This window comes from Bubalus bubalis, chromosome 9, assembly GCF_019923935.1.
Source record: "Bubalus bubalis isolate 160015118507 breed Murrah chromosome 9, NDDB_SH_1, whole genome shotgun sequence".
NCBI classification, from domain to species: domain Eukaryota; kingdom Metazoa; phylum Chordata; class Mammalia; order Artiodactyla; family Bovidae; genus Bubalus; species Bubalus bubalis.
In genome coordinates, this window is record NC_059165.1 from 81,060,204 (window position 1) to 81,078,285 (window position 18,082).

Consider the following 18,082-nt stretch of genomic DNA (forward strand, 5'->3'; position numbering starts at 1 on the left):
ATAAACCTTTTGAATTACTTTTTTCATTTTCTTTGAATATGTACCCAGAGGTGTAATGCTGGATCATATGGTAGTTATACTTCTGGTGTTTTGAGGAATCTTCATAATGTTTACCATAGTGGCTGTACTCATTTAAATTCCCACCAATAGTGCACAAGGGTTCCGTTTTATCCATATCCTCACCAACAATTGTTATTTCGTGTCTTTTTAATAATGGCCATTCTGACAAGTGTGAAATGATGTCTCATTATGGTTTTGATTTTAATATCTCTGATGATTAGTAATATTGAACATTTTTTCATGTATCTCTTAGCCATCTGTGTGTTTTCTTTGGAAAACTATTCAGATCTGCTTATTTGTTGTTTGTTTTTTTGGTACTGTATGAGCTGTTAATAAATTTTGAATATTAACCTCTTTTCAGTAATATCATTTGCAAATATATTCAGTAGGTTGTCTTTTCATTTTGTTGATGGTTTTCTTTGCTGTGTCAAAGCTTTAAAGTTTAATTAGGTTCCATTTGTTTATTTTTGCTTTTGTTTCTTCTACCGTTAAGAGACAGATCCAAAAAAATACTGCTACAATTTAAGTCAGAGTGTTCACTTATGCTTTCTTCCAGGAATTTTGTGGTCTCATACATAAAGGTCTTTAATCGTTTTGAGTGTGTTTTTGTATATGGTGTTAGGATATGTTCTGATCTCATTCTTTTACACACAGCTGTCCAGTTTTTCAGCACCACTTAGTGAAGAGACTGTCTTTTCTTGTTTGTATATTCTTGCTTCCTCTGTCATAGATTAATTAGGTTAATTGACCATACATATGTGGGTTTATTTCTGAGCTCTCTTTTCTGTTGACATATGCGTCTGTCGTTAAGCCAGTACTGCTGATTTGATTACTGCAAGTTTGTAGTATAGTCTGAAGTCAGGGAGTGTTATACCTCCAGATTTGTTCTTTTTCCTCAAGATTGTTAGACAGGGTCTTTTGTGGTTCCATATACATTTTAGGATTGAGAATAAATAATTTTTAAAGGATTCATTCTTTGAGTTTTGTAAGAATGGAGAATTTGGAGTCTGCTTTTTAGAGTAATGGGTTATTTTGAATGTTTTACTTTTGATTTGGTTCTTAATATCAAACATACTTTTTAAAAATATAGTATTCTAGTGACTACTTTAAAAGATCAGCTAGTTTTTTCTTTAGTCATTGCTCAAGATATTTGTAATTTTAGAGTATACTTTAATTAATCTAGCAGTTTTAGGTTATTTTGCAATAGACTGATACTTAGGTATCAGAGCAACTTTAGGTTTTTTTAACTATAAAAACTGCCCAAAAAATTTGTCTTGATCATAACTGTGGGATTAGTGTCGTTACTTAAATGAACACAACATTAAGTTCTTTCTTTGAAGAGATGACTTAAAAAAAATCAAATATTTATTCTCACTAGTCTTCTTTTTAAATAAATAAGAATGTCTTACAAAATTTACTTTAATTTCAGTTCGCTGATACCAAATTTTGTCCATATTTGGAACTACCAAGCTCTCAGGTTCAAGTACTTTCGAACAATTGACTTACTTAAATGTTTAATCTGTATTTTTCTTAGCTCCAAAGTGATTTGAATACATATTGTATCTAAAATGCAAACCTGAATAAACTTTGATTAATGCATTTATTATGAAATTTTGAATTATATTTGATAGTTTAGATTTTATAAAAGTCTTCTGAGTTAAAATATTGACAGTAACCAATTTTATTATCTTATTTAAAAAATTATTCCCTTAATTTTCATAGAATAATTTTTTATGTTTATATATTGGCTTTGGAAATGAGAGGCATAAACAAATACATTTTGTTTTTTTTAATAAGAATTAACCTAAAACGTAATGGTAACATTAAAAGGTCTTTTGTTGATATAAAAATAAATACTTGATAAACTATTGAAATATTTTGAAGCTACTTTAAATAGTAGTTATAATTTCTTTGCTTTAATTTGATATATTTAACAACTTATTTTAGGGAAGATACCTTTTCTTAATTAAGGCTTTATGTAATATCATCTTTTATTATTTTTTTATTATTTTAAGGTGCTAAATAATTTTAAATAAGACTTCTGAAATAGAATGCATTGATGCTAATTGTTATTGTGTCGCAGCCTACTCCAGTGGGTGCAGTTCAGCAAGATCCTGCTCTGTCATCAAACAGAGAAGCACATCCCCACAGAGATAAGATACAATCCAAAAATCAGGTTTGCTGTCCTTTTAGATATGAACTGTCTTGATTTATTTCTGTGTTACCTTCTCACTGTTTATAAATGTATTTGGTGTTTTATCATGCCCAGATGACAGCTTTATAATTTGTGCATGTGTTTGCACATGTGTGTATACATACTTACATATACATATTGAATGATTGAAATACATGTCCTTTTCTTCTAGAAAACAGACCATATACAGACATATTAAGGATAAAAATGCACATATTTTCAATGCATAGGCTATTTCCCCTAAAGGTCACATTAAAATTGTTTAATCACAAATCCTGATTAGTGGTGTTAGTATAAACTTTGAGAATATTGTTCTGTTAGAATGGAAGTATTTGGATAACCTGTTGGAATGAATTGTAATAGTAGCTGTTCTTTCTAACTGTAGTCCAGTTCAGTGTAATAAATTATTTACTGAGTTCTGTTATTTGAAAGCTACTGCTCTCCACATTGCAGAAATGCAGAAGTAAGGAAAAACATACAGCCTGTGACAAATGACTTTGTAATAAGTGGCTAAGAGCTCACTGAACCTCTGGAATCAATCAGACCTGGATATGGCAGGTTACTCATTCACTCAAAGCCTCAGTTCTCATCTATAAAAGAAATAACGCATGTTAATTCTTACTAGCATATAGTAAGCATTCATTAAGTCTCAACTCTTGTGGCTGGTGTTCCTGTTATCATTATTACAATAAATTCACAAATAACTACATAACAATGCAGAATAAACTGTACCATGGGAGATACATTAATAAAGTGCCATAGAGGATCATTGGAATATGTAGGATCTATTTGCAAAGGTGGTTTTTGAGATGAGCATGAAAAATGAATGGAATTTTTAAAGGCGGGCTAAGGAATAAGAATTTTGGAGAGAGTGAGCATTAAAAAAATATAAGGCAAAAGTTTAAAAATGTGGAATATGTCTGAGGAGAAATAAGCAGTTGGTTTGGAGCAGAGAGCAGGTTGAAGACAAGATATAGAAGATTCATTGAAGAGTTGTATTTTCTGGGTAAGATAAATTGGAAGCTGTTAAATTTTTGAGCAACACTTTCACTCGTCTTTTTTATATAAAGAAACCTTACTGAATCCATTTTTGACAGAGAATTTTTGCTGTTACCTTGAATTAAACGGTATCTTTAGAATTTTCGGTTATAACCCTTTTTGGAGAGGGGTAGTGTGCTGTCTATTTTGTATTCCATCAGGGTTGAGGTGAGGGTTAAAAAAATGACATCAAAGAAGAAACACAACTTACTAAAAATCATAGTCAAATAAAATGCTACATTTAGGAAGTATTTATAATTTTATGCTTTAAAATATAGACAATTTAAAAAAGATTAGTTTTATAATTTTGCCTTAGAAAAACTGGGCAGTAAAGGGTCTTATATATAAATTACTTCCAGTATAAATTAAAAGACATTGATAGCTTGAGTACTCTGATAAGATGCTGTAAATAGAAAGAAAATGGGAGAAGTGAAGACTTGGAGTATGTGTTTTATAAATCAGTTAATTTCTCAAATGTATGTGGAACAAGACCAGTAATTCATGTTCTGTGAGGATCTCTACTTGAGCTATTAGGTATTGTAATAAATGAAACTCTTCTTTTATTGTTGAATTAAATTTTTCTTGAAATAAATTTAAATATTTTAAAGTTTTAACTTTCTACCTGTTTCAGATATGTCTTGCTAGGTCATTGCTAGTTCACTGAGGGTGGGAACCATATTCCGTTGATGTAGTCCTTCTTGCAATAAATGTAGGGAATCAATTTTTTTTTTTCAGGAAATCCTTTACGATAGCTTATTGAATTTGCAACCTAGATATATAGATTCTTATCATGATAGAAACATTATATATCTAGAAAAAAATTTCTTAACTATCTGTGATGCAGTAAACAGTTTAAGTTGTGTGATAAACCCACAGTTCATAATCCCCAAAGATGAAAGGTTAATTCTTTAAAAGTCTGAAACCTTTGTAATATCCCCAGATAAACAGTTTTAACTTAGAGTCAGTGGTTGAAGTTCAGGGGATCCTGAAATTTTACAGGAAATGTTGGGTGGATGCAAATGTTTATTTTGAGGAGAGGTTGCATAGCTTTTGGTGTCTTCTTAAAAGGGCCACGATTCCCAAATGTTGCCTGCTGTCCCATGGTCTCATCTAATTTATTTCACTTTAACCTAAAAGTCAGCTGAATTCTGGTGATAAATTTGGAGGATTTAATGAAGGGACATTAGAATTGTCATAAATGTTTTGATGACATATTTTATGCCACCGAGTATGTAGTTGTGTATTGTACAATTTAATTCAGGAAGCTTAGTGCCAAAACACTTATTCTTTGTGTGTACTTGATTTTAACATCTCTTCTCCTAAAGGGTTTCTCTGGCCACTGATATTCTTAGTCTGCATATAGCCTGGTGTACTTGACACTTTGTGGCAAGATTTTCCTGACTTTAGTTGAAAAAGAAAGAAAAGAGCCCTGAAGTCTTTAGAACATAATGTAATTGTGGTAATGAGCCAGGTAGTAATGTTGGGAAAATAGTAGGCTCTCAGTTTGAATCCCAGGTGTACTATTTGCTACTTCAGGGATGTGAGAGAAGTATTTAATGTCTTAATGTCTTCATCAGTAAAACGAGGATAATACTTTATGTCTCAAAAATGAGATAACATATATAAAGCAGCCAATGCAGAACCAAACATGTGATAGAAACTTAAATATTGTATGCCTTCCCCCATGTTAGTACTGTCCACATTTTCCTGAAACACAGAAATTGGTCCCTATTAAGCCGTTACTCAATTCTTTTCGTAGATTATTATTTAGTTTGTGGTTATTGCCATACAGGCTTGCCAGGTCATCTAAAATCTTTAAGAATTATCGGCCTGTTTCATGGAAATAGGTCTCTTAATTTGAACCAGATGAAAAAAATAGATGAAGGAAACAAAGGGATTCATATATGAAAGATTGTCACTTAAAAAGTTTTTTTGTCATATCCTCTTGGTATTCTGTATAGCAGTTCTTATTTTTCAAGGAACTTTTCTGTTTTCTTGTATTATCCTCACAGTCAGAAACAGGGTACTAAGCAAGAAGAGAAAATTTTTTAAGTTTTCTGAGACCTTAAGTGTGGCTGTTTAAGTAATGTCTTTTTCTTTTTTTTTAAACGTTACTGGAAGTAGTTTCTTATCAGAAAACCAGTGGGGACCTCTATTGTAAGAAAATATAGTGAATGGCTTTTTAGAACATTTCATGGTTTATGGAGTGTTTTCTTGACCGTGTCATTTTTACCTCTCTAGTTTTTGTTAACTTTATTTATAAAATTAGAGAGTGGAGTCTATGATATCTAAAGTCCTTTCACTTCTAAAATTCTGTGGTGCTATTTTATTTTTGTGGTTGATCATTACATAATTGTAGCATTTTCATTGAAATCTCTCCACATTCACTATGCAAAGATAATTGCATCTGTGACTCAGAATAGTAAGGGTTTTAAGAATTTCCTTTTATACATTTGTTTTCTATATTATAAGGATGCGATGTTTAACATTTTGGGTTTTTCTTCTTCCATGCATGCCACATGCATTAAATAAATGGCAGTCGACAGACCACAGGGCAGCTTGGGACTCCCAGCAGGCAAATCCCCATCATTTGAGAGCTCACCTTGCAGCAGACAGACATGGTGGCTCGGTACAGGTATTTTCTGATTTTTGCATGAGTGATTATTTCCCAGATTTATACAACTAACCCTTTTTGGAACTCATGGCATGATTTCTTATCCTAATGAAAGACTTGTTGCTGAACTCTCCATAATTCTATTCCTTTGAATTTAACCAAAAAAGAAAAATTAACATGGTCTAGCAAGACCACCTAAGGGATACTAAGATTTTGCCTTTGTTCATTTTTGCAAGCACATGCAACATTATTTAAGTAAGTTGTACTCAGAACAGATTAGAAAAATAAAATGTATTACTTGAACTGTCTGTTAAACTTGATTGTCCAGTAATAAGCTCAGTCTTTTTTAATGCTTTAAGTAATAGAACATTTTTATACCTTATCCTTTCATTACTTTGCTTCCTTTAAGCTTAGTTAAGCAGTTATCTTAACATTTTCATTCTCAGTCCTTAGAATGTATTTTCTGATTAACTGGTCAAATAAATATGACCCCAGTTTTACAATGACATATTTTGTTTTATTTGGATAAAGTATAACATGGAGAAAATAATTTCAAGGACAGATATTTATAAAACATTTCCCTCTATTTTCTGGGTATTTAGAAAAATTTAAAGTTGTCCCTTATTTTTTTGATGTATTCCTTTTCCCCCCTTTTCTATACATTTACAGATAGCTACTATATTCTTCCCTTAAATGCCCCCCTAAATTTTAATCTTTTATATATATATTATAAAAATAGGAAAAGATTACCGAGTCTCTTATTTCTTTGAAAAATGTCAGTTTAGATAATCTGAATGCTGGCTTAAAGTAATTGAGATGAGCAATGTTCCCTCAGTCCATTTCAGTCTAAAACCTATTTTTAAATTTTTTTCTCCACATACTTCAACTTGAACAATATTCTGTTATATTTTACCAAATTTATATTTTTTCTTCATATATATTAATCTGAATCTATGCTTGGATTTTATTCTGTCTTGATTTGAACTCTTAAAAAGCCAATTCTTAATTAAATCTTATGAGTTATCATGTTTTTCCCACCGTTAGATTTTAGAGTTTAAATTGTGAAACCAACTTTTATAGAATTTTGTAGTCTGTGGAACTTTCAGTCATGTATTAACAGAAGAATTTGAGTAGTGCTGTCAAATTTTGGAGTGAGGGATTCAGAGGCAAGGGAGCCTGAGAGGTAAAACTTTTTTGTGATCTAAATTCATATCATTGGAAAAGTTAATTGAGGAAATTATGTTTAATTTGCATAAGCACAAGCTGAATTGTGTATGTATCTGTATACATTTACGTGTTTCTAAGTGTTGTGTGTTTTTATAACAAGTGTCTTGCTCAGGGTTCAGGGAAATCTATAACAATTAAGATTTGTACCAATGCCACAAATTTATCGATAGTTTTTTTTTTTTTTTTTCCACTTTGTGGAATTCCTAAAGATGGCTCATGGAATTTCTTTGGACTGTCAAAGGGTGAATGAGTTTCATTGTTGGCTAATCATTCCAGTATTTTATTCTATTTTTTCACATATTGTCAAAGATATATTTTAAATCTGCTTATTTCTCATTTCTTTAAAACTTTTCTGCCTTATAAAGATTGCATCTGACTTCATTCTAATATTTAGTAAGTGATCACTTTACTATTCGGGTAAATACATAAGTGAGTAAAAATTTTTACACTATTTTTCAGTTACTTCCTGAATTAACTTGATGTGATGAACATTAAGGTAGTTTTACTGTCACGAAAAATTTGCTAGCAGCGTAGTAAGATCATGTGTGAATCTTGCTCCATCCAAAAATGTTGAATTTATGTATAATTTAAAATTTGATAAGTTATGACACTGGCATAATTGGACTAATGAAGTAGTAGTTTAAAAATTAATAATAGAGGAAGTAAAGGTATCTTAATCTGAGCTAATATGATTATTCCAATAATTGAATACTGTATTTTACTTTGAATGAAAGAAAGGAAAGCAGTGTGTTTTTTTCATTCTCATTATTTGATAAAGGGAAGATAGAAAGAGAAAGATCTTTTTACTAATACACAAGTATGAGAAGAATTTGCCTTGAGGTTCTTTGTTCCGTGGTTGTTGAACTACCTGTTGGACAAAGTTTCAGTCACTGGCTTTGCAAGGTGTGGGAGACCTGGGTTTGATCCCTGGGTTGGGAAGATCCCCTGGAGAAGGGAACAGCTACCCACTCCAGTATTCTGGCCTGGAGAATTCCATGGACTGTCCATGGGGTCGCAAAGAGTCAGACACGACTGAGTGACAAAGATCTTACATGGCAATTAAGAAGTTTTCCTCAATAAATACCAAGGGCGTATCATCAAATAGTTTTCAGGAAATACATTTACAAAATAGATAGATTGCTATCTGGTATACGAACACCTCTTGCCTTTTCGACCTACAGAAAAATCCTCACTCACTATCTCACATATGCCCCTTGGAGTCTGTATTTGAACTCCTTATCTTTTCAGAATTATTATATATATATATTATAGGTCAGGTATATAGGTTACCAAGTTGATTTAATGGTGGTTAGCCGCATAATTTCAAATTTCTTGCCTTAGATTATTCATCATAACATGGGGATATTAATGATAGCTGTATTCATGGTTTTGTGAGAACTTTTAGAAAAAGTAGTATAGAGTCTGGGACAAAGAAGTACTAAATAGTAGAATCGTCTATTGCTTTGGCAAATTAAGAAGCTTGACTAGTATTTTTATCCATCTCTGAAAAGTGAAGTATAGAGATGTAGCCAAAAGAATGCATTGTGAAATGGGATTTATCTAATTTTATTCTGTCTCTTCAGTTAATTTACTCATCAGAAGGATAATGCCATCTATTTGATAAACTTTTCCCACTTAAGAGATTAAGAATAATATTCAGATATCGTGAAGTCTGTATTTTCAATCTGTTCTTGGCTTGTATGTGATTTGGAAAATTTCCTAGGGGTACAAGTCTGTCCCCCCCTGCTCCTCTGAGAATCACTGGTAATAAATATGGTTGAGAAGCCTAGACCTACCACTTTCAGTTTCTTGGCTCTTCATTATTCAGCAAATATATATAAATGTTTACCACGTGTTTGGCACTGTGCTAGTAGGTTCTTTGAATAAAGGAAAGAATAACAGATATGGTGTCTGTCCCCATGGAGCTTTCAGTTAATGGAAAGAGCTAATAAGCAGGTGGTATGATAAGTGGAGAAAGTACAGGGTGCTATGAGAATATGTAGGAAAAGCATCTAACTTGGATTTAGCAAGTTAAAGTTTCCTGAAAAAAATATTATTTATACTCTTATTTTTTCACATGTTTTCAAAGTGAAGAATCAGTAGGACTTAGCATTTGAAGAAGGTAGAAGGAAGGGGTTAAGAGAGGAGTGTACCAGGCAGAGAAAAGTGTGTGTAAGATTGTGGAGGAGAGAGTGACAGATTGAGGAATTAAATGCAGTTCTGTCAAGCTATTGTGTATTGAGAAATGAGACTGACAGGCAGACAGGAGGGGAATTGTGAAGGACCTGAAAGTTTTGTTATTAAATTTGGGTTTTGGTCTAAGGGTATTGGGTAGGCATAAAGAGAATTAGAAGTAACTTGATTAGATTAGCATTTACAGAGATACTTTTGAGACCAAATGGAAGGGAGACAAGTCTAAGGCAGGGCCACAACTCTTAAAAGTCCACAGTTGAGGAGTGATGATGGGTAGTGGAGATGAAGAGAAACAAAAGGACTTGAAAGATAGAAGATACAATTTAATTGGGTATGAGGGTTGAGGGAAGGGGAGGGGTCAGTAACCCTTTTTGGTAGATTTCCACCTGGCAAATCAGAATTTCCAAAATGAGGTTTTAAAATGTACCACTGGCAGCAGATAGTATTAGTCTCTAATGCCACTGTGTTGAACTTTTCACTGTAACACAGTTCATGGAGCTCTATGCTAACTAAACATCTGATCTGTAAAAGCTGAGAGATCATGGCAAGCAGAGGGAAGAAGACAGCTGTTAAGGGCACTACTCAGAGAACTGTTTTACTTGGTGTGGCATACTTTCTGACTGTTGGAAAGGTCCTCTGCTCGTCCAGCCTTTCTTTTTTCATGTAAGGAACCATGTGACACTGGGGAGAAAGGGCAGAATTGCAAGTGGTGCAGATATTTTTTACAGCCAGGCACTGTTGATGAAATGAAACAATAATATTAATTGTTATAATAAGCAGTCTGATATTTTAGTTATTATCACTTCAGAAATGCAGATACAGGTGATGATAACAGAAAAAGAATCAGACAAACATATCTTGAAATGATAAAACATATGTGGTTAAAAGTCAGAGGAGTAATAGATGTCATATCTGAGTCAGTTCTCCTTTACGCTAATTGTTAATGCAGGCCTTTTCAAAACATTTCAGATAACCAAGTTTAGTTTTCTTTGTCAAATCTTTGAAAATACTGAGGTCCTAACAAGGAAAAAAAAATTGAGTAACTATAAGAGTCATCTCTCTTATTTTTTTGGGGGGTACTAAAGTCTGGAAAAGAGAGGTTTGTGGAATGAGAGAAGTTACATGCCTTTATTACATAAATAATTTCCAGTTCCTCTTTTTTTTTTTAATTTTAGTTTAGGAAATCCCTTGTTTAGTTACAATTGGAATAAATCAGCATTACACATTTGTTTTGATACTCTTTTTTTTTCTTTTCTGGCAGTAAAGAAAGATTTTAATAGCTACTATATATAGTAGGGAAGAGAATATAGTGTAAACTGAGCTTGCTCTACCCAAAACAAGAGGCAGGAAACTTTTTGAATGGTTGGGATTTTGTTGACTAAAAAATATATTCACAATCTAAAAGTTGAGAGTTATGTTTTATTGAGTGGGAATTTTCAGGACATCAAGCTTGGAGGCAGTATCTTAAGTAACTCTAAGAACTGCTCCGAGGAGGGGAGAGGGAGAGCTAGGATATGATATATAGGAGTTTTGCAGCAAAGGGCTGGTAGTCTGAACATTGAAAGTGAAGTTGCTCAGTCATGTCTGACTCTTTGCGACCCCATTGACTATAGCCTGCCAATCTCCTCTGTCCATGGAATTCTCCAGGCAAGAATACTGAAGTGGGCTGCCATTCCCTTCTCTAGGGGATCTTCCTGACCCAGGGATTGATCCTGGGTCTACTGCATTGCACGCAGATTCTTTATTGTCTGAGTCACCAGGAAATGAAAGAAAAACAGATATCTCATGTTAAGGAATTTAACACTTTTCCAGTATCATTTGCAGTAACATCTTGCAAGACTGGAATACTCAAAGAATAGAGTGCTGTTAAGTCTAAGTGAATATTAGATCACTCAGAGATTGAATAGAGAATCCATTTTGGTTTCTCTATGTTGAAAGTCACTGAGAAAATCACTGGGCCTTTGGGTCATTAGTTGGAATATTAATTATATTTCTATAGCTTTTAGAATATGTTGGAAAGCTGGTTTCATACAGTCATGTTGAACCTTTTAACTGTATCTCATTTACTAGTGTGCTTTCTTATAGATGCCTCTAGAAAAAGCTGAGTGTCTTAAGTAAAATATATGTTTTTTTAGTATTTCTAATATATTTTTTTGACTAGATGAAGATTTAGTTCATTAATATAGTGTGCCTCTACTGAGCATTTGATAACATGCTTACAAAACTTCAAATAGAAATTAGGAAGATAGTAGTATAACGAATTTGAATTCATTCTATTCGGAAAGTAAATTAATTGGCATTTTAACATCCTTCAGTACAAAGACATCTGAATAATGATAATGATTTCTTTGGAATTAGACCGGGCAGGCAGGTGTTAAATGAACCATTATTTTTCGCCCTCACTTAGCTACAGGCTTTTTGCCCACTGCCTCCCATTTAACTCGGATATTGTGAGAGTAAAACGGTAGCCTAGTTACCTTTTTTTTAAACCTCTTAAAATGAGAATTACACTAAGTTTCTTATCAAGTGGGAATAACAGTGAAAATTTCTTTAAGAACAAGAAGAGCAACGACAAAAATCCTATAAAATAGCTGAATTTTCTTTTGAAATGTCAAACCTCAAAGCATTTGTGATTTTTAGATTTGTTGTTGTTCAGTCGCTCTGTCATGTCTGACTCTTTGCAACCCCATGGACTGCAGCACGCCAGGCTCTATCCTCCACTATCTCCTGGAGTTTGCTCAAACTCCAATGTGCATTGAGTTGGTGATGCCATCCAACTATCTCATCCTCTGAAGAAACTAGCCTGATAAACACTAATATTGCAGAGATTCTTATGTTCTAGTTTGAATTATCATTCTAGAAATGTCACCTAAGTGGAATCATTCCTCAAAAGTTGGCTTACAAAAATAATTTTTGTTTGATCCATTGCCTTTGGTTTCCAAGAAGATATTGACACAGTTTTTAATATCATGTCTTTGTTTCTTCTTGTAAAATCTGTTTAGAAAAGACCACTCGTTTTCTTAAGTGGAAACACTTTTAATGCCTGATTCACTCTTAGGTCATTGCTGTTAAGTGGGTCAGCTTAACAGAACTCTGTTACCACATTGATTGTGTTCTGACCCTGGGCTATTGGCTTTTACTCAGAGGGTTAGGGAATCTGGGGAGCCCAGGAAAAATTACATTAAAATTTTTATAAAGTCAGATGTTAACTTCTTTTTAATCTGGTTCTGATCAACCAAGTAGAATGAAATGTGAAGCATTTCACTAAAATAAAATTTATTGAAGTCTGATATAACTTTGTAATGAAATTATATGAAGTGAAGTAAATCAGATTATATAATTATCATGCATGTATAGGTACTGTTGCTGGAAATTTAAAGTACTGGAGTTTCAAATTTTCATTTATGCTGCTTAAGAAAGGGAAGACACATCAGAGGAACTGCCTATAAGTTGATGGGGTAAGGAGTGTCCTTCCAACTATGTAGGGCCATTGAACAAAAAGGGGCGGGGGAGAAACCTGTTGACTATCATGTTAAGGAAATAAAAACGGAAATAGTTCATTGAACTGTTAGTTATCTACTACATGCAAGGCACTCTGCTAGTTAAAAGTGATGGAGAATAGAAAACTATGGGATAAGAATTCTGCTTTTTAGCTTCTTTCCAGCTCAAGGTAGAGGCTCTGACATTTTAAAAATAAAGAAGCCAATTATATTCAGTAATTAGAACAAATAAGTATCTTTTCACATTTTCAGAAAGAGAGAAAATTGGCACAGTACCACAGAGCTCAAAGTATGACAGAAAGGAGGAAGCAGGTGCCCCAGAAGCTGAGAGGGTGACTTAGGAATATTCCTCCCATTGAATTGCCTCTAAAGAGGATCAAGGCAGCTTTGTGTTTTCAGCTGAAGGAACAAATGCAGTGCTCATTTCTTAAGTACTTGTTCCATATAGGCTATAGGAAATGGAAATTGTATAAATCATGACCTAGTCTAGATACATTGATTGATTTCTGGTTATCTTCCTTGAGTTGGGGGGAGAGGGCCTATTTCTCTATACTGACTATTAAGTCTACAAGGACAGAGATGTTTTTCTGTATTGTTGACTGTGGTATTCCAGGTTCCTAGAACAGTGCTTGGCGTGTTGTTGTCTTTTAGAACTTAAACTTTTTATGTATAATTTTATCTAATGTTTTTGGCTGTGCTGGGTTGGTACGCGGGCTTTTATCTAGTTGCGGTGTGCGGTGGCTACTCTCTGGTTGTGGTGCCAGGGAGGTGGCTTCTCCTGTTGCTCAGTGTGGGCTCCAGGGTGCCTGAGCTTCAGTGGTTGCAGCACATGGGCTCAGTAGTCGCAGCTCCCAGGTCTAGAGCACAGACTGAATAGTTGTGGCGCGTGGGATTAGTTGCTCAACAGCATGTGGGATTTTCCTGGGATCAAAGACTGGACCCATATCTCCTGCTTTGGCAGATGGATTCTTTACCACTGAGCCACCACAGAAGCCTGGAATTTAAGTTTTAGAAATACCGGCCTCTGTAAATGGAAGTGTTACGTCTACTAGTCACCTGTCAACTCTGATACTTAGACTTTTGTTACATCATAAAGAGATCATGTAGAGAAAGCATCAAAAATGATTTTGAGATTTTTGAGCCTGGAGGTCTGGGAAGTGGGTAGGGCTTTAGTAAAAGTAGGGACTATAGGAAACGTAACAGATTTAAGAAGGAGTGTGATAAATTTGGTTTTAGAAATAACGAGGTGCCAAACTTGATCTAGCTAACTAACCATGTAGGTCAGCAGTTAGACTTGGGGAATCCTTTTTGTAAAGGTAATAGTTGAAGCCATTCTTTAGGTTAGACCAATGGTAATAATGATGGCCACCATTTGTTGAACTCTTACTATATGCCAGTCACTGTATTTTATATATTAATTTTATTTCCTATTCATATCAACCTTATTAAACAGATAACTTCTGTTTCCAATTTCATAGTTGAGAATACTGAGGTTTAGCAAGGTAAGGTGTCTTCCCAGAGTCACATAAGTGGTAAGTGGTAGAACTAGGTTTTGTATCTAAAGCTCTATCTCACTTCAAAGTCATTAGCTGGTGCCAAGTGATAGAGAGATGTACAGGCAAATGAAGACAGAGCAAAATACCTTTTAGGAACTATTGGTAACCTTCAAGAAAAACCTCAATTTGAGTTCTGATATAGGGTCTGAGTATAGATTGGGAGGAGTTAAGGAATAAATGGGAAATTTTATAAAAATATAAGTGGTAAATTAAGATGATTGTTTTTTAAGTTTAGAGGAAAACAAGAGATAGGACAGTAGAGAGACTTTGTTGGACCAAGAGAATTTGGGAGTGTTATGATTTTTATCTTGCTTCAAGCTTTCATATATGCATGCATATATTCATTTATTCCAACAAATATTTATTGAATGCCTTTTCTGTGCCACATTGAGGTGAGGAGATCTCTCAGGAAATAACAGAAGGCTCTTGCTGTTATGGAGCTTAATTTTAATAGAATTTGGGGTGGGTATTAAGAAACTCATCAATCAGTCAATCAGAAAAACATCAATATCGATAAATGCTATACAAAGAATTACAAATGAAGTATAACATATAAGAGTATTTCTGCACAAAAGTTCTAGATTATATGTTGAAAAAAATCCTATTCTCTGAGAATCTGAAAGACAAGAAAATAGCCAGTAAGCAAGAAGAGAATTCCAGGGAGTAAGAAAAGATAATGCCAAGGCCTTAGGTGGAAATAAGCTTGATGTTGGACAGAGGCTAGTGAAGAAAGGGAAAGTGCTACGAGATCAAAGGGGTAGACAGGATTGAGATCTTGTGGGGCTTTGTAAATTGGAGTAAAGAATATAGATCTTTATTTCAAATGAAACCATAAAGTTGACATTATTAGAGTTTTAAGCAGAGAGTTATGTGTTACCTAATTTACATCTTAAAGGAACATCTTGGTGGTTGTGTGGACAATCCATTAATGGGAGGTAGATACAAATAAAAGCTGACCAGTTGATCGGTTTTTGCTCTACTTCATTCAAGAGATAATGGTGCTTTGGATCATTATCTCTTGGTTTTAGTAGTCTTAAGAGTGGGGAGGACCCAGTTAGGTTTGGGGTTTGTGTCAGGGAGGATTTAACATAATCTGCTCATGGTTTATGTCAAAGAGAGGAATCACAGTGATTTAGGGCTTGAAAAACTGGGTGAATGAATGGACAAAAATGAGGGTGAGACCTGAGCATGATTACCGACTGAAACGGAGGATCTGTTGGAAGAACAATATTAAAGTTTCCAAAGCAAATAATTCATGATGTAGCAAAGTACCACAGGAGCTAGGTACCCAAAAGGGAACTGACTGCATTAGCCTTAAAAACCAGAGGACAGCAGACAGGACAGAAATTTCAAGATGACCAGGAAGTAAGTTGAAAAGCAAGTGTTGAATGACTTTATCTTTAATGTAGACCTGTTAGAATATTTAGTTATGAATAACTACATACTAATTGTTTTGTGGTCTTCATATTAACTTTCTAATTTAAATACTTTATGTTTATCATTATATAACTTATTACTTTTTGTGTGTGTGTGTGTATATATATATATATATAAATATATATTTTTTCTTTTTTGCAGGTTGTAAGTTCTACAAATGGAGAATTAAACACAGATGACCCTACTGCAGGACGTTCAAATGCACCCATCACAGCCCCTACAGAAGTAGAGGTGATGGATGAAACCAAGTATGTATTGGTTTTGCTTGATTTAGTCACTTTTTTCCTTAAACTGTGCATGTTTGAGACTTACAGTCATGTGCAATTATTTAAGGAAATTTTTTTCAAGGAGTAGGTGCATGCAAAACAAATTGGTATATTTAATTGTTTTAACCACTAAGTTTTAAATAGTGCTATTTCAGTAAACGTTTTAATAATATAAAAATAGTTATTTAAGAACTGTGCTCAAATTCTTATTTAGAGTTAACAACATGTTTTTAGCTTATTAGTTTTAGGAATGTTGGTGCATGAAAATTACTGCTATACTTTAGAGGCATATTTTTTTCTGTAAACATAAAAATATTAATTTTGTGGTATGCTGCATGTATTAATACTAGTTTCAAATTAGTTGTTTTTTGTTAAAATTATAATAATTCTGCTTGGAAAAAAATTAAGCATGAAAACAATGTGATAATTTCAGTGTGGGCAGTTTCTGATGATATCTCTCTCTTTTTCCTTCTATTTTTTTTGTGTTTAGCTGCCAGAAAGTGTTGAACATGTGGTGAGTTCTCAAGTGTAGGCAGGCAGAAATAGCTCCGTTGACTATAATCTCAAAGATTTAGCACCAGTTTGTGTCTTTAAAAACAAACTTTTCAACATAGAAATTATAATTGGTAAAAGTCATACAAAAGTCTTTAATGTCATTTACATTAACTCTGAAAAGCAAGAAATAATTGAGGAGCTCTTTTGCCTGCTGCAGCTTTTTGGTTTCAAGTGACATAGACGAAACATTTGGGGGCACTTTTTATTGAGTAGATGATACAGCAATCTTGCTTGTGCTTGTGCATTTGTTTTGTAACACAATGCATTATTTGCTTTTAAAAGAGGCAAGTTTTTGAGTTAAACTTTTTTACCTATTTGTAATTGTTAAATACACCTAGCAATAACATCACTAAACCAGTACTTCACTTACTAATTTTATTGCCGTTAAATACACATACTATGCATTATTAAATTTCATGATAAACTATAGTAAGAGAGTGTTATGAAAAATCCTCATCTAAATAGTAACTGCTAAATACAGATATTATGAAAAATAATATTCTTATCTGTTGCAATAATACTGAATTTAAACTATTTATTGACACTTGCCTTTAGTTACAATGCTGTGTTTAAAATGCTTCCCTCAATTTTAGGACAAATTTACCCCAAGCCTTGGGGTAAATAATAAAAGTTGTTTAGATTAGTAAATTGTGTAACATTCTACTCATGTCTAAAAGGAACCTTATATAATTTTTAAGACAATGCTCATTTATTGACTGCAAGATGAGGAAACTTTTGTGGATATTTCTGTTTAAGAGAGTAATGAGCAAGTGTTCCTTTTAACCAGTTTGACTGTGGAATTTATTCATAGTCAGTGTGACTTGGTTTTGGTGGATTTCAGGATATAATCAGTCAGCTACATACTTCTGTATTTTTATGTCAAAAGTAATAAACAGTTACATGTGCTGGTGCAATCCCAAGCACAATTATAAAAGGGAGTAACGTAAGGCAGAGAGTAATGCACACGGCCTTTGCAAAGAAATGTAAGTTGTAGAAACCTACTTCTGCCACTGTTTGTTTCCTTCTTCAGGCTTGTTTCTTTTCTTGTAAAATGAGGCTAATAATATCTACCTTGTAGGCTGTTGAAAAAATTAAATGTACTAAAGCGCTGGTATTTTGTCTGGCACGTGGCGTGGCAGGTACCACTTGCCATTATCACCCCTTCTGTTTCTCTACTCGATGCCAGTGACCTTGTTCATCTTCCCAGGCTTGTGCTTCTTCCATCAACATTCTCTGTTTTTACTTCCACACCCAGATTCTTCACCGAAACTGGCCATTCTGTGTTCTCATCCTCCTAGAGATCTACTTTCCACCAAATCTATTGCATTTTTTCCATGTATTCATTCAGCGTTTACACTGCTTGGATTTCAGAAATAATGATACTATCCTTGCTTTTATGAAGCTCACTCTTCAGCAGGGATAATTGCAGCTGTATTAGCATT

The 18,082-nt window shown here is 33.7% G+C and overlaps 1 protein-coding gene across 12 annotated transcripts in view; it reads left to right on the forward strand.

Annotated features, from left to right (window-relative positions):
- CSNK1G3 (casein kinase 1 gamma 3) overlaps nucleotides 1–18,082 on the forward strand; it is a 116,576-nt gene that overhangs the window by 85,611 nt on the left and 12,883 nt on the right. For 6 of the 12 annotated variants that reach the window (XM_045166599.1, XM_045166604.1, XM_045166600.1 and 3 more), the window contains 4 exons: nucleotides 2,144–2,236; nucleotides 5,832–5,927; nucleotides 15,961–16,067; nucleotides 16,576–16,599. In XM_045166599.1, the coding sequence (XP_045022534.1) occupies nucleotides 2,144–2,236; nucleotides 5,832–5,927; nucleotides 15,961–16,067; nucleotides 16,576–16,599 (320 nt within the window). The remainder of the gene's footprint in view (nucleotides 1–2,143; nucleotides 2,237–5,831; nucleotides 5,928–15,960; nucleotides 16,068–16,575; nucleotides 16,600–18,082) is intronic. The other 6 variants (XM_045166608.1, XM_045166609.1, XM_045166605.1 and 3 more) reach the window with 5 other exon arrangements.